At 42.5% G+C, this 22,238-nt stretch overlaps 1 protein-coding gene across 1 annotated transcript; it reads right to left on the bottom strand.

The window, feature by feature from the left end:
* Positions 1-339: 339 nt before the first annotated feature.
* On the bottom strand, positions 340-20,838 carry chrna11 (cholinergic receptor, nicotinic, alpha 11). The gene is made up of 10 exons (XM_040021242.1): positions 20,511-20,838; positions 17,660-17,799; positions 17,272-17,316; positions 15,993-16,102; positions 15,827-15,906; positions 13,517-13,684; positions 13,242-13,436; positions 10,924-11,010; positions 7,427-7,536; positions 340-6,032 (listed from the first exon to the last, which is right to left on the bottom strand). The coding sequence occupies exons 1-10, from the start codon at positions 20,560-20,562 to the stop codon at positions 5,298-5,300; spliced, it is 1,722 nt and encodes a 573-aa protein (XP_039877176.1). The 5' UTR covers positions 20,563-20,838; the 3' UTR covers positions 340-5,297.
* Between the last annotated feature and the right edge of the window lie 1,400 nt (positions 20,839-22,238).

Raw genomic sequence — 22,238 nt, 5'->3', positions numbered from 1 at the left:
CGGTGTGATATAGTGCATGGCCTTTCGTCTAATGTCTGTGACTGAGCTATACTTGTCTGCGAGCCTATTTCCCCTGCCGCTGTCCTTCATAAATCCAATGAATTACCCAGTATCCCCCCTCTTTCCTCCATTAACCCTCCCCTACTGCCCACCTCCCTCTTCTCTCCCTCCTGAACGAGTGATCAATTAAGGCCCTGTCCAGCGCTCAGTGCACGTCAGCACTTTCTCTCCTCCTCTTATCCCCTCCCTGTCATTTTTCTCTTCTTTTCGGGTGTTGGGCCAGCCACCACCAACACGACAGGATAGGGAGCAGAACAGACCAAAGGCAGTAGGAAAAACAAAAAGAGAGAATCTTTTATTTTCAGGATGAGAAATGCTCTGTACAGAGATGTGAGTGTTCAGGTGTCAGTGTGTGCTCGAAGGAAAACATCCTTTCGTAAACCCTCTGGCAGGAAGTTTACCTTCTGCCTTGCTAGAGGACTTTGCTTTAAAGAGGAAGAGAGAGAAGACAAAAGATGAAGGCAAGTAGAGAGCAGGACTTGTACAGCTGTCTCTACACTCTATCAGTTCACAGTGAGAAATACATGTGCACAGACAGTGCTGGTCAGGAATGTAATGCAGTAAACATATTTTGTCCTAGAGGAGTAAAGTAGGAGATTTTTGTTTATTATCACCAAGTCCCATTAAAACTAAAACAAATCTGCTGAAATTACTGCCTGTGTGGTCAAAGCTTCCTTTTCCTTTGTGTCATAAAATTTTGAGGAACGCATTAATGAGCCACACTTCAAACTGAGTGTCATGCTCCTCTGTTATGATGAACACGGGCTCTGTTGTATTTTATCAGAGTAAATCCCTCAGCCATTGTTCTGTTGCTGCAAGAACAGCAACAAATGTGTGTCTGACGGTGTAAAACGCTTGCTAGAAAGTGCACTGCTTAGCTGTTTTTTCAAATTAAAAGAAGAAAAATAGCGTCAACCTTGGGATTTGTTGAAAAATACAGAGAAACTCTGCTTTTATCCTTCAGTGGGTTGTTTAGTATCTGAGGATATTCTCCCACACAGCAGTCAGGTAAACTGAATGAAAGTGATTTATGTCTCTGCTTACAGTTTAAAGGTATGGTTCAATAGTGAGCTTAGTGAGAGCCAACACCTGCCACACAGTTGAAGAAAACACAAGTTATCCACAGTTTAATGTTAAAACAGACCTCTGTGGGCTGTTTAAGGCTCCGTGTTTGGACAGTCATGCATATTTTGTACTTCTGCACGCCGGCAAAGTGGATTTTAAAGCAAACACTGAATATGTGATTAAAGTGCAGTTTTAATTCAAGTGTTGCTTGAATTTACTGTTTAGTAATTACTGCCTTTTTCATCCGCACTCCCCCATTTTCAGAGGCTCAAAATTAATTGGACTCACTAACATATTATTAAATATATATGGACTTATTTTTAAGCACTTGTATGAAAGTTTTTTGTAGTCACTGCCTGAAGTCTAGAACCCATGGATATCACCAAATTCTGGGCTTCCTCTCTTGAAATGAGTCTCACTTTCTTCAGTTTTGTATTTAATAAGTGAAAAGCATGCTTTTTGGGGCTGAGATCAGGTCACTGACTTGCTTTTGCAGTTTGCCTTTGGCCATTTGCACTGTGAAGCGCTCGACTGAGTTTGGCAGAAAATGTGGTAGGCTTCAAATTATGAGCTGTTTTTCTCCTTCTTCCCATCATTCTGGTACAAATTCATCTTAGTTTCATCTGTTCAAAGATTTTTTTTTTTTCTCTAGGATGTTGCAGACTCACATCCAGTCTAAAAATGGGGGAATACGTATAAAAGTGGTTGTCACATTGTGATTGTTTGATTTGAAATCCTCTGTAGTGGTGTATAGACGCAAAACTATAACAGTTGTGTCTCGACCATCAAATGATGGACTTTGCTGTATTTGCATTACATCCTAATAGACAACCACTCGTATTAGCTCTTTCAAAAGCAACACACAGACTAGTTTGAACAATTTCCATTCATCCCTCCATCTTTTTTAACCACTTATCCAATTCTGATTTGTGTGGGAGTTTGAACATTTTTTAGTAGCTGTGCACTAGAATTGTACTCACATAGAAATTCACATTGAAATGCTCACATAATAATATCAGTGAAACACTGGCAGACTCTGAGCTGTTAAAGGTGGGCTCTATCCAAGCTGTTTCAAGGACTCATCCTTCCCTTATAATCTTTGTGCTCAAAATCCCCGCATCATTAAACTCCCATTATTTCAGTATAGCTTACTCCATAGTGAGGATTAAATTGAGATTTCAGACACTTATAAATTCTCCTTTCCCATCTCCGCTGTCACTGACTAAATGTAGGGTCACACGACTTTAGTATTTTTCACCATGTTACATTTCCATTCAGTTCTGGAACTTGTTAAGTACACTCGTGTTGTGTTATATAACAACGAGGGAACACTTTTAGATACATCCTGTGCAAGTACAATGAAAGCACATTGGACTTTTTTTTATAATTTCCTCCTCTTTTGCTGAGAAACACTCAAAGTTAGGGAAGCGAGTCTAACTTTGTCGAGACCGGAGAGGAGAAGCTCCATTAATCCATAGATATTTGTAAACAGGACTAACTTTGCATTCTGCATACCTTCAAACTGTTTGCAGACACCCAAATATAAAGCATATATAAAAGGTAGATAAAGCTACAGAGTCTAAAAGGTGCAGCCAATACATAACTGTCTCAGACCAAAAATAGAGTCTATGGGGAAAACAAATATCCTACTCACTTTATCTTTGATTTCAATAAACACTCTTGATGAGTTTATGATTGTGATTGCTACTTTCAATTCTTGGATAATACGATGTTTATTTAGTAAAATATGATCTCCTCACTGTCCTTAAAGGTAGATAAAGCAGGGTGTGTGTGCATTAGGGCGTGCCTGTCCTGTGACTGACAAGTTGCTACCCTACGAGCATGCAGCATCCCTCAGTTTCTCAGTCACATCCTCCCTCCTCATCGTTTCCAGTTTTAAATCATCAAGATGGCAAACAGCCAGCATGCTCAGCTCAGGCTCTGGACTGGGATGGGGACTTTGCTAACCATCGCTGACATCACGATTACTACATTAATCTTTTATATGCGTTCTGCAGAGACAATTCATTTGTTGTTTGACTGGACTTGCACTGTATGGACAAAAGCACTGGCACACTGCCTCTACAAGAGCTGCTCGGCCATGGAAACCCATGCTATGAAGCTTCCAGGGAACAGATATTGTGCTGATATTAACGTCAGGGGAGGTTTATCTCTCTGCAGAGGATTGGCAACTTTTATGGACTATAACAACCCACCAGCAAATAGGAAAAAGCACACGAAACCCAACAGAAAGTGTGATGGAACAGCTGCAGATGTGACAGAAACCAAAATATGCGAACTGTACTTAGACACGCTTAAAGGAAGCAGAGGCTTCATCTGTGCTGTGTGGCAGAAAAAGACAACAACTAATGATATTGTCATCATTAGCCGTCAGGATTAGCTGTTTTTGTTTTTTGTGAGCTTTTATTGCATTTTTTTTTCTATTTCCGTTGTGTATTGGTCGCCTTTGCAGCATTTTACTATTTGCTGTTGTTGTTGTTTTTAATTTGCCTTGCAGTACATCCGGCAAACATGTAGAGCTACCCGCTGCAGCGACCCTGTAGTGACAGGGTAGCAGCTGAAAGCAGCAATGCTACAGCTGATCTTTAAATATCAATATAAGCTTCACAAACTGAATATGAGTACCACGCTGTGATTCACTCGCTCACCCATTCACAAATGTTTTTGAATGCAGACTGCATGGCTGAGTGCTTGCTGTTATACACCTGCAGCAATGGGACTAAAAGCATTTGGATTCAAAGATTAAGAGGTGTGCTCCATTACTTTTGTCCATATAAGTAGTCTGTGTGTTGGCATAAACCTTCAAAATGCCACTGCAGTGTATTTCATGGAAAATATGATCCTATTAAATTCTCTTATCTCATTTTAGATCACTGAGGAGACTCTAAACCTTTCAATAGATCGTACAGAAATTTGATGGGATGTTTTTTCGCTGTAATATATATTTTTTATTTAGAATGCCCTCGCCCTATTTTTCTGCCTCTCGTGCCCTTTTAAAACCCTGACCTCCCCTCTGAGTTATTAAACCTTTTAATACGAAATCCAATGAGTTTCGCTGGTCTATTACGAGCTGCCAGATCCACTTAGATGACTGCCTCGTAAGTTATTATCGGTTCAGGTCTCCGCTGTGGTGCAGCTACCGGCCACTGCATCACTGATGACCAGTTAATTCAGTTTCCCAGTCATGATTAGCGCCGCACACTGTGCACACTGCTGAGGAGCTTTGATCTCTGCTGATTGTTGCAGATTGGCAATCGTCTCAGAGAGATAAGGCCTCGCAAATTTAAAGTGGCTCGCGAGCAGTGGAGGGACTTCATCTTTTAAAAGCTTATTAGTCTTGAAGATTATCCGAGGTCTTTCAATTTGACGGTCATTAGATGGGTGCGATTGAATAATAGATGAGATCCTCTTCTGTTCCTCTGTGCTTTCTTGCTCTTCGGTCCACTTTTGCGTATCCAGCAACAAGCCGCTTACTGCGCCTCACTGTGCCAGTGCCGTGGGAGAGGCAGTCTCGTTCCTTCACGACTGCTCTTTGTTGTCTGTCCTTGTAAAAGTCTCTGTCTCCTCTCCCCGCCCTCTCGTCCTCACATCACTCTAAATGATGCAGTATTTTCTCAACATGTGGGAGTCTGGGGCTGTCTTCTCTCTTCAAGAAAATAAAACAGTAAAATGTCTGCCTCATTTATCTATCTGCCTCTCTCTTCTCCACCCTTATTCTTTCAATCTCTCTCTCTTGCTCTAAGAGCTTTCTTACTCCAGGTTGGATTACACTGATAATCCTCCCTTTCTTTATCCATTTCTGCCTCAGCGCTCACCCTAATTTTGGAGGAAAGTCTTTGAATTAACCAGAAGAATCCATTTCACCTTTTCAAGAATCTGATAAAGCACCCTGCTTGCCGTAATCTCATTTTACCTTCACTCTCCATCCCCTTCTTCATCTGTTTTCTTCTTTTATTTCAGTTCCAAAACAGAATGTATTGCAAAGAAAACCTTTTTTTTTTGTTTCCGATTGCTTTGCAATCACAAATCATCGTCCACTGGAAATTGGGTTTCCTTGGATCGGGGCCCACTCCATCTTTTATCCCATATTTAGTTTCTTTCATCCTTTCCTTCGTGCTTCTCCTCCTCTTTTTTTTTCTTTTTCTTTGTTTTCAGACAAAGTCTTTTGAAATAGCGTCCGCAAAGTTGGGAGCAGACATGAGGATTGAGATGGTGCATATGATGTTGAAAACACTAAATGCCACCAGACAGAGGCGGTCAATCACAGCGCCTGCAAATTTCCACTGCTCCGCCATGCTTTCGTTCTCATCTTGCTCCCGGAAGCGGTCCGCCATGTAACGCACTTCCTCCAGGATGGCCTGGAGCTGGGGGTCTCCCATCCCTACAGTGGAGCACCCTCCAAGACCTCCCGCCCCACCTCCAAAGCCCCCACCACTGGAGACAGTGCTGGGACATCCTACAGTTTCCACATTAGGGGTAGGCGGTGGAGGGGAGCTGCAAAATTGTGACGGCAGGTGTGGAGGTGGGCTTCCCGCCACTCGCAGAGGCCCAGCGGAGATGTTGTTTCTCTGGATGCTCTCCGGGAGCACCGAGGGGTCGTCCATGCTCTGAAAACCCATATATAGAAGATTCCCGTTGTTGTTAGCACTCGTCTGAGCCTGGAGGTGAGGGTGCCCTGCATGAAGCGGCCCTGTTTGGAGGGGAGCCAGGTTCTGTGGGTGCAGCGGGTGGAGGGAGTCCGGAGGGTTAGGGATGCTTCCGCTCTGTGACCCCGAGGAGCAGCGGCGCAGGTGGGGGGCGCAAGGTGGCCGCTCTGGGTCGTCACTCTCACCCGGGCGCTTCATCCGCAGGAACCACGCGACCCACTGCAGCAAAACGAGCTGCACCTAGTAAGAGAGAGAGAGAGAGGGACACTGAGATATGTAGAGATGAGAGCGGGGGACTCGAGGGAGCACAGAGCATAAAAGCACTCAAAGAAGTAAAAGAAAACATAAGAAAGCAGCCACAAAGCACTAAAAGCAGCTACACATCCTGACCTGCACCTAACTGCCAGTTAAGCTGGGCTAATAGGCAGTTATTTGTCTCTTTCAAACTGCAGCTGCACTTGTAGAAGTATAAGATCCTCACTAGGGTCGCCTGAGGAAAAGATTTTTTTTCTTTGACTGCATTCCCCACAGAGAGGAAACTTAGAAAGGTAGGCATACATTCAAACTGTGGAAATATTGAGAGCAGTGCTCACATTACTGTTTTATGACTCTAACAAGTTTGCTGTAATGTTTCATTGAACAGTGTTTAAATAGAGACCTTATTCAAATTTAAACCTTCGCTTCTGCTCTCCCAAAAAATACAAAAAAGACTCCAAGTCCCCTGAAAGTCATTCTGGCCCAGCAGAGTCCAGATGGGTGTCTGGCATCTAATGAGCAGCTAATGTCCAGATGACTGCTCAATTACACTCGACAGAGTATGTTTACCAGCCAGGTAACCGTCTCTGTTGCTGCTGCCGTTGACGTAGGTTTTTTTCAAGGGCTGTAATTATGAACTGTGCTGGTTCGATGCCCTCATCTGAACCACATCAATTAGCCTGTTAATTGGCCATTGGACTGTCTGAACGAGCCATTCATCAACAAAGCGTCCTTGAATTGTGTCGATACATCGAGCATCTGCGCCGTCATGCAGTAAAGCTGATGCACATGTATTGAAAACTGCAGGCCTGTCAGTTCGTCTCTGCAGTCCACACATAAATCACCGGATAAATACATCTTAAGATGTTGGTTAATATTACATTACATGACATTTATTTTCATTTCACACCTTCTTTCAACATTTTTCATGTTTTAAAAAATTCACGTTATGACAAAACCTTTGTTAAAACAAAGCTTGATGAATTTTTTATCATTAAAAAGGCGAGGAAAATAAAAAAAGAAGGAATGAGGCAAATCAAATCCTCCCACACATCCAGAGTGCTTTGAAATGCACTCCTGTTGAAGTCTGTGGTGAGGCATTTGATGAACACACTCAGGCAGACTGACACTGCTGGATGAGTCACAGCCGAGGAAGTCGGAGAATAAAAAGCGAAAGAAAACTGGCAGAGGAGCACAGGTATAGAGCTAACAAATGGATGACATGTTATTGAAAATGGCAGAGCAGACGAGTTATACTGAAGCTTGAACAGAGATTAACAAAAAGATTCATTTGAATATATCTGCGTGAATTAGAAAGACCGATCTCTTATTAAAGCAGCGAAGCATGTAAGTGATGATGTTTGTGGAGTTAGGCTCACCCATTTGGGCATTTTTCCTCCGGTCGGATCATGATGATGATACTGCAGAACCACCACTGTGGCGATGACTGACATCCCAACGATGATCATTATACTGGCAAAGTACTGACCTGGGAGGAGTGGGAGAGAGTAAAATATTTCATTTTTAAGTTACACCGTAATTTCCTACTGCCTCACTGAGCTTCACAGTATCTGCTACAGCTTGTTATTTAGGAAACAGCCCGGCAATCGTTGTATAGAAGTAAAAGATCTACAAAATGATGGCTTAATGTCTGTTTTCAAGGACTCTAAGGTCAGCAAGATGAGGTATTTCACTGAAACACATTATGATGGGATTCTCAAGAAAAATGTGAATTTTTAAGGATGGTGTGTTCCTGTTTTTTTCAAGGTGGATGTCTTCATAACACAACTTCTGCCAAGTTTATACTCCTGGGGGAAAAATCATCAAACAGATTAAATCCACAGCAGATTCTCCTAATTAAAAAAACAAGCAGAAAGGAAAACACTAATGACTATGACTCTTTTTTTTTCTTCTCTTACGCTTTTAATGACCAGGATTTGTGTCTTCGGGCAAAGATGGCCTTGCATCTGTGTCGGTTGCCGTCTAAGCTCGCTAAACATAATTTCCAGCAGCGTGCCCACAATCAATTTAGACTATTAAACTTTAAGGTGAGCAGGTGGCCACAGTAAATCCTGTGATTACAGTTTTTTTGGGGGGGAGCATTGTGTAGATTTTCTGGTCTCCTGTAGTGCAGTACTGTGCAAAAGTCCCTCAATTTTCCATGTTTTGCAATGAAAATGGGAAATAGGTGCAAAAATTGATTAAAATGTGCAAAATGAAATCCATGGAAATAAAGTGTATAAGGCAATCTGTACAATTCAAACAGCTTGAAAGTCAGTGTTTGGTATGACCACCCTTATTCTTCTGTCTTAGGGAAGCTTTCTTGGTGTCTCTTTAAGTGTGTCTTCATGAATAGTTCTCCGGGCTTCTTGAAGGACATTCAAAACTCCTCTTTGGATGTTGGCTGCCTTTTGTTCTGTTCTCTGTCAAGATGATCCCACACTGCTTCAGTAATGTTGAGGTCCGGGCTCTGGGTTTTACTGCTTTAGTGTGTTTAGGATCATTGTCATGCTGAAAGATGAAGCTGTTGTCAATCAGACACTGTCAAGATGGTATTGCATTATGGATCAAAACCTGACTGCACTTTTTGTGTATTCAGAATTTCATCAATTTTGACAAGATCACTGTTGCCACTGATTTTCACTGCAGTTCCCTGTTTCCCTTCCCTAAGAATGGCTTTTTTGACAGCCACTCTTCCACTCAGACTATTTCTGATGAGGGTCCAGTGAACAGTAGATGGATCAACTGAAGGGTCAGACACATTTCTCAGGTCCTCTATCAGGTCTTTGCTGCATTTTTTCCTATTTCTTAAGGACAGGACTTTCGGATACTGTTCATCAGCTGTAGATATTTTTTTTTTAGGTCACTTCTTTTTTCCTCCACTTGTCAAGTTTCCTTAAATGTTTTAGAACACAATGCACATCATCCAGAGAAATGCCAAGTTTTCAGCTAACAGCTCACTGAATATGACTTTGTTCCACAGTTTGGCAGACATAAAACAGTATTTTTGCACAATGTATATGTTTTTGCAACAGGCTGCTAATAAATTTAAAATGAAGTTTTCTGTTATGTATAAGAATAACACTGGTTTGTGTCTGGAGTTAGAAGCCTGTTGCATGCTTGAATGAGCCATGGGTTACTGTTAAATGGCTTAAAAACACAAAAAATCCCATTCCACTGAAAATTGTCAGGTAAAAGAGAGCCTGGCTCCTTGGAAGCAAATGTTAAATACATGAGAGGTGGATCGAGAAAAAAAAAAATCATCCGTACATTGTAAAGTCATCTGTGGAAAAACCTGGCTGTTGGACAGATGGTCCATTACTGTGGTTCAAATTTAAATATCTTCACTATGTGATGAATTGCCCTGGAATTTTGTGTGACATTTGCCAGGTCCGGTTAAGTGAGAACTACTGTCTCTGGTAGCTTTTCATGTAGTTTCAGGGTTCTCAGATTATCAGAACAGCAGCTGATGGGAACATTTTGTGCAGCCTGCAATTGGGTAATGTTCCTTTCATCCATTCATAGTTCATGTTATACTCTTGCACTGCAGAAAGACCGTTGCACAAGACAACATACTTCCTCTGTTTCAGCCTTGAAGGCAAAGTATAAAAGGCAGCATCACTCAGCTAATGAATAAAAAAAAACCTGTAAACCCGAAAGCATTATCAGCATACAAAAGCACCATCTGAATAGTCACAGGGACACTTGTGTATCTCCTCTAAATTGACACTACGTCATTGAAACCTTGGGAAAGTCTACAGTCTACAGTTAGGTCCATAATTTGTTGGACACAGTATTTGTAATTTCAACAGTTTTTTAAAAAGAAGGAATGCACTGGCCAACACCAAAATGTCTAACAGACCACAGAAGACAAGTTCACAACATCTAACAGTCACCAAGGCTCTCAGAGATGCTGATCTACAATCAGCAGAGCCTTCAAGATGAACTTGTCCTAAAAGATGGGAAGAGAAAAGTAAGGAGAAGGACAGACGCAGCTCATCAATCCAAATTTACCACATCATCTGTGAAACAAGGTAGAGGCAATCTTGTGGCATGGGCATGTATGGCTGCCAACTGAACTGGACTACTAGTGCTTATTGATGATGTGACCCCTGATAGAAGCAGCAGGATGAATTGTGAAGTGTACAGGGCTGTACTCCCTGCTCAGAGTCTAAAGTGGACTGCACAGTGCAAATGGATAATGACTCAAACCAAACTACTAAAGCAACCCAAGAGTTTCTCAAGGAGAAGAAATGGGATTTTCTTCAAATGGTTGGTCACTGATGTCAACCCAAGACAGCATGTTTAGGCCTGCAACTGAAGGTGGCTGCACTAAACGCCCAGCAGAGCATCTCAAGGGAGGAATCACAACAACTGGTGATGTTCACGGGTTCTAGAGTTGAGCCTTGGATTTTACTCCAACAGTCCTGATATTTAAAACTATATTAGTCTGTACGATTCCTCCTGAGCCTCTGAAAATGGGGAATTGTGTACAAAAGTCACCGTAGTTCCTAAACAGTTCATTTAAATTTGTTGTAAAACCCCAGAATCAAAGCCTCGAATTAAAGCCTGCACTTCAATCACATCTTAATTGTTTGGTTTAAAATCCACCGAGGTGACACACAGAGGCGAAACTACAAAAAAAAATGTGTCTTTGCCCAACGAATTATCAACCTAACTGTTTAATCAACATGTTCAGCATCCACAGGCTAACTATCAATTATAACAAACAAAAAACAAGCACAAAGTATCGATCGCGCCCATCAGATAGAAACTGCATGCAGTATTTCCAGTGAGTCAGACAGCCTGATTTAATGCTGTGTGTTGCGATGGCAGCAGATTCTTTTTCCTATGAATATATCCATCTTTCACATACCTATGAGAGGGACGGAGTCAGATGTGGCTGGCATGATCTCTGCGACCAGCAGCATGAAAACAGTGAGAGACAGCAGGATGGTGATACCTGCAGATAGAAAGAGAAATAATACATTTTGTTAGGCGATCGATCCAGCAGTTTGGTCTCCTCCCCTCAGTCGCTCTGTCTACTTCTGAGAAACTGCATTAGTCTGTTTGGTATTTTGATAAATAGTCACACTCAGGAGGAGATCGGGTTCGATTTATGTAAATGACTGGCTAACGCTCCTACAGTGAATCACTTTTTTGGCATTGTGCATCTCTAAAGCAAAAAAAAAGCACTTCCGCATACACAGCACATAACCCTTTTTAAAGGTGTTCAAACACCACCGGTGTGCATGCGAACACACTCCTCACACCCTCCCGCAATTCCATCTTCATTTATCCACCACCACGCAATCTGTCTCACTTCTCCAGCAGACGGAATTTAGGGAGTGCTTTGCTGGCATAACTGTCCCCATTCAGAGGCATTCAATTAAACTCCCAGGCCGAGAGATAAAATATGAATGCTCTTTAAGGATATTAGGTGAATTAAAAATGCGTCTTTTATGTCGCTTTTTCTCTTCACATATGACATTTATTCTTTTTAAAAGCATGCTCCTCTAACCCTAACGGCTCGGCCGCTCGGTGCACGCATCTCCTCCATCAAGTGAAGTGACAGAGAATTTTTCTGGAAGCCAGTGTGTAAGCTCTCCCCCCAATCAATTCACTAGCTTTAATTACATCAATAGGTTAATCGTCCGTGTGTGTAAGGCTTGGCATCCCCCCCCACCTCCTCCTTTTATGGAGAAATGCTGCGTAATGCATCCTGTATCGGGGGTGAGGTTAGGCTTTGACAATGCTGTTGCCTCCCAAGCAGACATGAGTCAAAGAGCATTTAGATTTATCCAGTTACCAAGGTGAACTTAATGCAATATCAAGCTGCAATCTTCTATTTTCTTAAACAATTAGTCAAATAAATGGTGGAAAAAATAATGCAAAATTTCACAAAATTCAAAAGTGACACAAAAAAATCTTGAACCAATTAAATTAGATTAAAAAAATGTAAAGCTGAGACTTTTTCTCTTTTTTTACTTTATAAAACTTAATCGGTTTCCCAAACATAGTCATAATTTTTCAACCACTTCCCTCTTCCACTAGTTGCCTAACAGCTTTACCTCTATAAATGTCAGATAACGTGAAATCTGGACTATTTAATGTCCTGAGGAGATGAACATTAGTCATCTCTAAACAGGTTGAAGCAGATATTAAAACATATTTGCAGCTGCTGCTTGATCCCGGCAATGCTCTCTCTCTCTCTCTTCCAGCCCATTATTGTGTGATTTGGATGTCTCTCCCCTTCTCCTCCTCATCAGTCGTCCCTCTCTCTTTTGTGCTGTCCTCTCTCATCCTTTTCGAATTCTTCTCCTGTCGGTGTTATCTTTTTGCTTCCCTCCCACACCCATCGGTCTGTGTTCCTCCTCCTCGCATTTCTCATCTTTCTATTTTATCCTGTAATCCCTCTCCTCTCTCAGCTCCCCACCCCTCTCCCTTTGTCTGTTTCATGCCTCCCCGTAGTCTCCAGTGCCACTCCTTCGATTCTTTTGTTTTTTTCTTGAATTTATTCCGGGATGGCTTGCTTGTTGTGAGCTCAGTTTTTGGCAGCCTATAAACTACTTCACTCAAACCCGGGAGCAAGTTGGAGATTTTTGCATATTTGACACGTTCTTTTTACAAAATATATACATTCGTTTCAAAAAGCCCAAACACTGTGTAAAACCTGCAAGTCGTTTCAATCATATAAGGGACATTTGGAAGTCTTACTGCATTTGCAGCAACATGCTTGGAGAAAGTTGAAAGCAGTGCAATGAAAAACTCCAAAAAGTCATGGCCACACGTGCTGCTTTTGGGGCGCCATCTTTTTCATAGAAGACACCTCGCTTCCTCCATGTATTACAGCAGCTTGGCTGTGTAGTGAGTTTATGTGCCTGAAGTTTCTATTTTCCTTCAGGTTTACTCTTTACACTGTGTGCATCTTGCACTTGAAGCTTTCATTGTTTGCATTCATGATTACCTGTTTTACAGTTCCCTGGTATTTTACCGGTGTCCCTTTGTTTCTTGGCTACACGCAGATTAGTGACTAGAGGCAAGAAACTGCAAAAATTACAAAGTATGTTTTAACTCAAATGAGCTTGCATTGATTCTCAGACTGGTTTACCCTATATGTGTGTGTGTGTGTGGGGGGGGGGGGGGTTTCATGTTTCTGTGAAGTCTTTTAAAACTAGTTTTTGATCCACTCACCCAATGAGATCTTCTCCCCGGAGTCAGCAGGCAGCACAAAAATGAGCAACGTCATAGAAGAGAGCAGCACACACGGGATGAGAAGGTTCAAGGCGTAGTAAAGCGTTCGCCGCCTTATTGTAATAACAAATGTCACATCCGTGTAGGGCTCCTTACAGCAGTCATAGAAGACCTCATTCCGCTTTCCAGGAACTCCTGGAAGTAGGAGAGAAACTGGTTTGGTTGCTCATGCCTGAATAAAAGTGAATGCAATGCAAATTTTTTTCCCTACTCACCTATTAGGTCCCATTCTCCGTTGGGCATGTAGCCGGAGATGTCAGCGTCGACCATCTGGAGGTCCAGCAGCCAGCCGTCGTACGTCCAAGAGCCAAATTTCAGCTCACATTTCTGAATGTCAAAAGGAAACCAGCGAACATCCACATTGCATGTGCTCATAAAGATTCCTGAGAAAAGGACAAAAGCACAGGGGCTCCTCAATCAATTGACTAAATGACAATAATGAACCGCTTCCTGAGGAGAGGTGACAAGGGAAAGATGTACAGCCGGACCATTTGTTTAGTGCAGGGAGTCTGTCCAGAATATCAAGTTCCTTGTTAGAGAAATCATTCATTCACTTCAAGGCCTCTTTTTTTTTTAACTTTCTACAACTGTGTGAAAAATGTTACATCACAACCAAAAGTGCACACTGCAACAGCATTTTTATGAACACCCTGCAGGTCTACAGAGAGTTTTTAAATTTCGTTTGGAGGCTGAGGAAGTGAAAGCAAGGACTAGATTAGAAACGAGCTCCCGTCAAAGAGATGGCTATAAAAACAAAACTTGGCAGCTATATATATTGTCACTCACAGGTTTCAGATATTTTCTGCTGTGAACAAATGCTGCTTCTGCTCTCTGCCTGCACACACACACACAGCTGTTAGCTAAGCCTCAGCTAGAGAAGAAAACATCAACGATGACACTGAAAAATGAGATTGTGCACAGTGCCATAATCAGATTCCCACTTCTATTATGCAGAAATAATAAATGCAACCGCTTCCATATGCACGGCATAAGTGACCAAGAAATCATGAAGACACACTTCCACCCCCAAACGAAAAATTGCAATGATCCTCGCTGTGGTCGCTGGTGAGCTGCAGCTCTTAAAGTAATTACTGAAATAAAACGGTCTCTCACACACACAAGTGCAGAGAACCAAAATGCCAGTGAAGCCTTGCAGCTCTCAAAGACGTTCATTATGAGCCTGCCCACATGCAAATCAGACTGTGGAGGTAAATGACAACAGGGAAAGGGGGCTAACAGGTGGAAGGTATAGATTTTCTCTCTCCCTGCACTTCTTACTCACTAAAATCCAGCTCTTAACCTCAGGTTCCAACCTTTGCTTCATGAGTGTGTCTTTATAATTACTCCAGTTATGAGCTCCTAAGGCCCTAAAATCTAAACATACACCGATTAAGTTAAAGCAGATCCACCTCTCTGTGCTTCAAATCCATGCATATTTGCAGCCTGCCTCTCGAATATATCCAGTAACCTTGAAACAACACCTTCAAACAAGGCGCCAGAATCTTCTCTGCAGCTTGGAACAATCTGTCTCGCAGCGCGTACGGCTCCCAAAATAAAACTCCATCATTCTGAGCATTTCAAGGCCTAGAGACAAGATTACCTTGTTATAAATGTCATCCGGTCCAGATATGAGCTAAAGCCTGTTACACGACGTTTCCTGTTAGGCCATTAACACAACACAGCACCTTTACCTCTGCAGCAAGAGGAGTTATTCAGACGGCACGCAGCAGACATCTGGGATCCTCCACATCTGAATTATTTACTGTGTGTCAAACTCCCCGCTCCATGCCTGACACCCACAAACTTGTTGCCTCTTATTTACTGACAATAACCAGCTGAACAACAGGAATTGTAGCCAGGCATGTGTCAGGGAGCTGATTTGTTTCTCATTCTTTTGCTTTTTCTTACTTTTTCTCATTTACTAATAAAATACACACATCAAACCACTCTTTCTCATATTTTTCCAAATCGTATCTTTGTATTCTCCCACTAATTGACTCCAGACAAAGAATTAAGCAGCTGTATTTACATTCAGCAGCAGCTCATGGGATGGCTTTTGGGGCTTGCAGTCTTCGACTTTTTATTCAAAAAGTCTTTTCAGGCCCTCCCAGTCGCTCTCTCCTCACCCCAAGAGATGGGATTCAGTCTCAGGCTTTGATAATCTGGTGTATAACGAAAAGACTGAGAAACTGCAAGCAAAGGCCTGTGGAAACACGAGAGGGGAGTCTATACTTTTGTGGGCTTGCATTTGGGTTAAGGCAGGAAGAAGAGGAAGTGAGCGTCTCCTATTTATAGGTGTTACTCACAGAGCTGGGAATCCGTAACCAGTGACTAACTAGGGATGCTGTTTTACAGTGATAAAATATTAATGTCAAGTGTACAAACAGTAGGGAGACATGACTCGATTGTAGAATGAGACGCTGCCGTTGCACCTCGGGGAAATGTGGAGGGGATAAGGAGGGAGATGAGCGACGGGGAGAGCAGGAACGATGATTAAAATCTAAGAAATATGCGGAAAGCCTCACCTGGGGGAAGATACTTGGCAAAGCCGCTGGAGTTTACCAGAACATTGGTCTTAAAGGTGGAGTCAAAGTCATCATCTGCACTAAGGAAGGACAGAGGAAGAAGTGACACGACTTGTTGACGTGTGCGCGTACGAGGCGAGCGTTTAGGGGTTTATGCAGGGTTTACCTGTTGTAGAGGAGGATGTCTGGGGTCCAAATTTGATCTGTGGTAAAGCGAAGATTTTTCACTCCAGGATGTTCGCTCTGGTTCCACTGGAGATAGTGGTCGTACCAAGTCTTCAACACACAAACACAGACATGCTGTCTGAGCCAACAACCTGCAGGCAAATTATTGCACACTAATATTGCACACAAATTGCCAAAAGTATTCGCTCATCTGCCTTTACGCACACGTGTATTTGAGTAACATCCAAATCTCAATCCATAGGGTTTAATATGATGTCAGCTTCAACTTTTCAGGAAAGGCTGTCGACAAGATTTAGGAGTGTGTTCGTGGGAATTCTTGACCATTCTTCCGGAAATGCATTTGTGATTCATCTCAAAGGTGTTCTGTCAGGTTGAGGTTCAGGACTCTGTGCAGGCCAGTCAAGTTTTTCCACACCAAACTATCCATGTCTTCATGGAGTTTGCTTTGTGCACTGGTGCGCAGTGCTTTTGGAACAGGAAGCGGCTATTCCCAAACCCATTCCCTGAAGCTCTATGCACTGGTCTTGAGCTAATCTGAAGGCCACATGAAGTTCGGAGGTTTGTAGTGATTCACTTTTTGTAGAAGTACATTTTATACACCTCCGACTGTGGAAGTGATTGGAACACCTGAATTCAGTGATTTGGATGGGTGATGAATACTTCTGGCAATATGGTGTATTTCCAAAGCCCTCTACTGTTCATCAAAATAAAACAGAAGATAAAAGGATGCCACTCTTCCATCTACTGTGTTATTCTGATAACAGTGCGCAGTTTCTTTTTAATTTCCTGCCGTTGAAATCGAAGGTGCTTGGAAAGAAGCCCGACTGGACCTTTTTAAGTTTCTTGAAGACGTTTCTCATCCAAGATGCTTCTTCAGTTCTAAGACTGTCTTCAAGAAACTTAAAGAAGTCCAGTCGCTTTCCAAGCTCCTTGGATTGTCATGACCTGGATGACTGAGAACCAGCACAGATATTCCTGCTTTTGTCTTTTTGCCCACCCTCATTAAATTCACTTCTGTTCAATCCTTTTTGCATTATAGTCTTCCCTCTCTCTGTTTTTGCTCATCTTATGTCTCTCTATGTTCATCAAGCCTGTGTCTACATTTAGGTCCTGCATGCTGAAGTGATTACAATGATACATGGACTTCAGGGTGACCTTAATTTGCATGTTAAAGACTGAGAAAACTAGTTTTTGCCGCTGGAATACAATTTAAAAAAATTATCACCCCAAAACATTCAGAGTCTCTCAGGGGTCCTTACCATCTGCAGCCACATATTAGAGGTTAACACCTGGTTCTTCTCATCCTGCAAAACATTTACACCACTTAAATCATCATTCGCCATATAAACCACAAGGCAAGAGGTGTGAGCACTGCTCTTGATCCATAAATCCACAAACAAATATCAAATATTTGAAAAAAAAAATCTGGTGCATTATTAATACCACAGTTTCAGGCATAAACAAACTACACGCTCAATGCTTGTTTGTTTTTTTCAGTCTAATTTCCATTTTAATTGCAAACAAGCAAATGCTCAGTGTTCTCCATGAAAAACTAAATCTTAATCCAAGGATCTGAATTCGTCCTTTTTAAAATGTTTTGTCTGATGTCAGAAATAAACAGCCCCCAAATGAGTCGGAGATGCCTACCACATCCATGATCTGTATCAAACTGAGGCTGAAGGAGACGTTGAGAGGTAGGGAGTCGTTGGCCACTGGTCGCTCCATGTGGTTGTAGTCCTTCAGGAGGTTTTTCAGCAGAGTCCTCTGATGAGGGCCCTGCAATGATACTGAAAGGCAGAAGAAAGGGCTCATGTTTGAATCTGATATAATGCTCATGTGTGGAAGCAAGCGAGATTTGATGATTCTAATGTCTCTATGTTCACTTTTAGTGGGTCCAGATTATAAAGTGTGTTTCTAAAATTCTAGGAAAAACTCCATTAAAAAGCACACTGGGGGAACAAATGTCAAAAAAAAAAAAAAAACAGGCTGCTGATCAAATGAGAAGATTTAACCTTGAGGATTTCAGCCTCCTTATCTATAAATACATCTGGAAGAACATGACTGAAATGAAAAGAAGACAGGAGGAAATGCATGAGGAGAAGCAGGTTTAATGATGAAATTAGCAGAAATAGAACTGATCACTTATCTGGGCTTTAAATGTAACACTGAGGAAGGGTCCAGCTCCTCAGTCAGAATAAAATATTTCAAATTAATGCTGAAAACGCGGAAGAAAAATCAGCAAAGAGAAGAAAGCTTCAGAGCAAGCGTGGAGAACATTAAGTAAACAGGAACTAATTAGAAATGTAGGAAAACCTTATCAGGGCATAACTGGCACTAATTAATGTGTAATTAAGTTTGTTTGAGAAGCTCAGAGGTAATGCACATTAAAATGTTGAATTAAGATGTTGATTGGCATAGAAGAAGTGAGAAAATATCACCCTGACCACAAATGTGCCGTTTATTTGTGTGCATGTAGCTGTTTGTTTGTTTCCTCTCAGTATACCCATCATAACACACCCAAGGTTTAGCCAAGAACTTTAATTTACTGTTTATACCATGCTTACATCCATCCATTTGCTTGGCTGTTTATTCAGCTAAGAGCCCTCCCTTAGTTGCCGCTCAGATCTTAGGGTCAACAGAGACAACAAAACCCTCTCACATCCACATTTGCAGATAATTAACCTAACAAGCATGTTTGAGGCCCACGCTGGCACAGGAAGAACATGCAAACTTTACCAAGTAGATTTGAACCAGGCTTCTAGCTGTGAGGTGACAGTGAAATATACATACAGGAAATAATTATTACATTTTTATCAAACGTGTCAGATTTTCAGTGTGGGAATTTCTTTTTTAAACTACAGCTCTGAAACCCGTAGATGAAATGTTAAAGCTAAAAAGAGAAATGTGTACACTCGACTTTATTGGGTACACCTGTTAAAGCAAATCAGCCAATCGCTGGCAGAATGGATAAGCATTGTGATTTAGGTGTCTGAGTCTGAGTATCGGAGGAGCTGCTGATCTGCTGGAATTTACCCCACACGACCATCTCTAGAGGTTACAGAGACTGGTCCGAAAAAGAGAAAATATCCAGTGAGCAGCAGTTCCCCGGATCATGTTGATGTCAGAGAGTGCTTCAAGCTGATAGGAAGACAACAGTAACTCAATACAAGCAAACACTACAGCATATATACACAGACAACATGCTGGACCTGGAAAGCGATGGGCCATTCACCACATCTCAGTCCAACAGAGCATCTTTGGGATGTGGTGGAATGAGAGATTCACATCATACACGTGAAGCCGACAAATCTGCAGCATCAGTGGGATGCTATCATGTCAATATGATCAAAATACTAAAAGCATGAAAAGATTTGAGAACCTGCAGAAAAATATGTGGAAGATTTGGATCTTGCAGAAAGTCTGTGCATTTCATACTGATAAAGTTTTATATTTCCGAGGTAAATTGGTAAATTTATTTGCCGGGATGCGGTATGCTGTGCGTGAAATGGAAGGAACTGTTTGTTTAGTGAAAATGTCACTCGGTGTGCTGATACCCAAATAAACTGCTGCGAAAAGCAGATGCAGCCTGTACTCTGAACAGTATGGAGGAATTCTTTTTTATATATTACACTCTTATATAAGTTCGCCGCTGGGAATATGACAGGATTAAACCCTAGAGGTGCAGAGTACAAATTTGCATGCACTTGTGGTGGCGTTTCCTTTCAAAGCTTGCCAAGTAATGAAAATTCCCTGAATGTTTTTTTCTTTAAAAATCTGCGTGCCCAAATACTGTCAGAAACTTTCGCTTCCTCTGTCTTCTTGTCGTTCATGTTTCCCAGCTTTTAGTCTTTGAAACCAAACAAACTGAACACTCTTTCACTGCTGGTACTTCTCCCTGTTGGTAAAGTTTGCCTGCTCTCCTCTCAGGTCTCTCAATCAATTGTCAGCATTTATGTTCAGCTTTTACTTGTGCTGCTCGGAGCGCCGTCGGCTCGGCTGCAGCAACATGTCCACAACACGGAGAGGCAAGATGGAGATGGAAGAGCCAATCTATACGTCAACTCATTTGATCTCTGACAGGTTTTCCATGTGAGAGCCCCTTGTGTGCACACAGATTTGTGCAGAAAGAGCCAAGGCAACAACTGCTTCCATTTTTCTATCTGACATCTGCCTCGCTGTGCTGACTAGATGTCAATCTGCCCATTACAACATCTCACGCAAAGGCATCCAACCCCGTCTCTCAGCTAAACTAACATCCAGAAAATATAGCACAGTTAAGACGTAAACAAACAAAGCAAACAGGTGAGCCAGAGTCTCACTTTTCTTCTCCCGGAGTCTCTTTCCTACTTCCTGCTATTCTTATTCCACTGCATACTTTGTAAATCAAGCATCAGCAACGTGGACTCCAGCGCCCGAATTCCTCTAAAATGCTGCTGCAATCCGATTCCCTGAAAACAGAGTGAAAGACAGACAGAGAGAGACATGAAGGCAGGCTCACCGTGGATCAAAGCAGAGAATCCAGAGAGGAGCAAAGCCACTGAGTGCCACATCCTGGTGGTGTGGAAGGGGTAAAAGAGAGGAGGCAGAAGAAGAGAAGCTTCAGATGTTGGAAAAAAGAGGAGGAGGAGGGAAAGGGAAAGGGGGGGATACAGAGAGGAAAGAAAGGGAGGAAAGGAGCAGAGACTCAGGAAGCTGCTGGAAATCCTCCGGTCTGCATCCAGTCAGCATCAGAGGGAAGAAGTGCAAGCGTGTGCTGGAAGAAGGGGAGTCGAGAGAGGGCGAGTAAAAGGAGGAGGAGGAGATGCTGGTTGTGCTCTCGCTCCTCTCTCTCTCTCTCTCTCTCTCTCTCTCTCTCTCTCTCTCTGTCTCTCTGGGAGGTGGGACTAAAATAGAGAGAAGAAGAGAGAAAATGTCAGTGATGGGGTGAAAGGTTTGACGATAAAACAGTGAAGTGTGGGGACGGATTGGAGGAAGGAGAGAGTTTAATTGCCCTATCACTGTGGGCTGACCTTTTTAAAGACAATAGAAACTGATGAGGCACACGATTTTAAGTGCTCTTAACACTAACGGAGAAGGAGTTTAAGTGTGGGAAAAGGGGCTGATCGATGCAGCAGGGTGAAAAATGTTTGACATAGGCTCAACGCGTGCATAAATTCATGTGGCAAGCACCAAAAGTAACACATAACTGCTTATACTTCTCTCAGTAAACTGATAAAATGCACATTATAGTGATTTTTTTCCACTCTGTGTCAGTTTTTTCTGCACAAATTGCTCATACAGCCCCACATATCACTAGATTGAGTTTCTCCCTCACACTATAAAAGCTGAATCCTTCATAAATCCCTGGAGTGTCATACATCCTTCCCTTGACAGTGTCCCCACTGTGACTATGTTTGCTTTGTTCCTGCTATTCGTGTGCACCTGTCAAAACTATATTGCAGTTTGCTGCATATATGATAACACGGGCTGGTTATGGCTGTGATCACGCACTGCTGGACTGGAAACTGTCTGCTGTGTGTGAGCTTCCCACACTCGTCGCTCGGTGAGCTTTGAATCCTGCGGGGCAGACAGACTCTGGTTTAATTGAGAAAGTGCTGGGCTCTGCAGGAGGGCAGTGGGAATGTGCATAGTTAAACCCTACTTCTCATTTGTCCTCATGAAATGCTGATGCAAGGGCAGAGGCAGCGAGAAACTGAAAGACTGAGAAAGAGGAGGGCGGGGTGGGGGCAAGAAAAGAGGAAGAAAAGAGTTGGACTGTATAATAGATTACCCTATTACTTCTACTGCCCTTCGGAATTACCCCTTTCCCAGGCAGCCTGACACACACATCCAGAGCGCCTCCCGAGCTGCAGATTCATGCTCGGCTGCACACAGAGGAAGGAGAGTGGCCCTCGGAGGGGAGAAGAAGGATGGCCAAGTCACCGGCTAAAGCACGGCAAACTGCACCAAGCGTGGAGCGAGGCCACATGGTGTGCCCCAGCAATGTATCACCAGAGGAGGAGAAGCATCCTGTTGCTCTTTCTGCATCCCTGCAAATATTACTGCTTAAATATGTGCATAATGTATTTTGCGTTAACCTGGTGAAGAAACACACACACAAACGCACACTCACCAGCACCGAGTGTGACACGGTGCCAAGAACAAAATCCATTAGCCTTCATAAAAATACAGATTGGAGGCATTGAAGCGTGGGTGACATCTGGCGGTGTGTTTTCCTACTGCACGC

The sequence above is a fragment of the Simochromis diagramma genome, unplaced genomic scaffold, assembly GCF_900408965.1.
Source record: "Simochromis diagramma unplaced genomic scaffold, fSimDia1.1 OVJJ01000753.1, whole genome shotgun sequence".
NCBI classification, from domain to species: domain Eukaryota; kingdom Metazoa; phylum Chordata; class Actinopteri; order Cichliformes; family Cichlidae; genus Simochromis; species Simochromis diagramma.
The sequence above is the reverse complement of the archived record's forward strand: the minus strand, read 5'-3'. Positions and strand labels throughout refer to the sequence as shown.

What these genes read in the sequence shown, in the direction of transcription:
- chrna11 (XM_040021242.1), bottom strand. Translation starts at nt 20,562, where the DNA reads ATGTGGCACTCAGTGGCTTTGCTCCTCTCTGGATTCTCTGCTTTGATC. An exon ending in CTAATATGTGGCTGCAGATG is followed by an intron (nt 16,103 to 17,271) that starts GTAAGGACCCCT and finishes TGTGTGTTGAAG; the next exon opens with ACTTGGTACGACCACTATCT. An exon ending in CGGGGAGAAGATCTCATTGG is followed by an intron (nt 11,011 to 13,241) that starts GTGAGTGGATCA and finishes TTCTATCTGCAG; the next exon opens with GTATCACCATCCTGCTGTCT.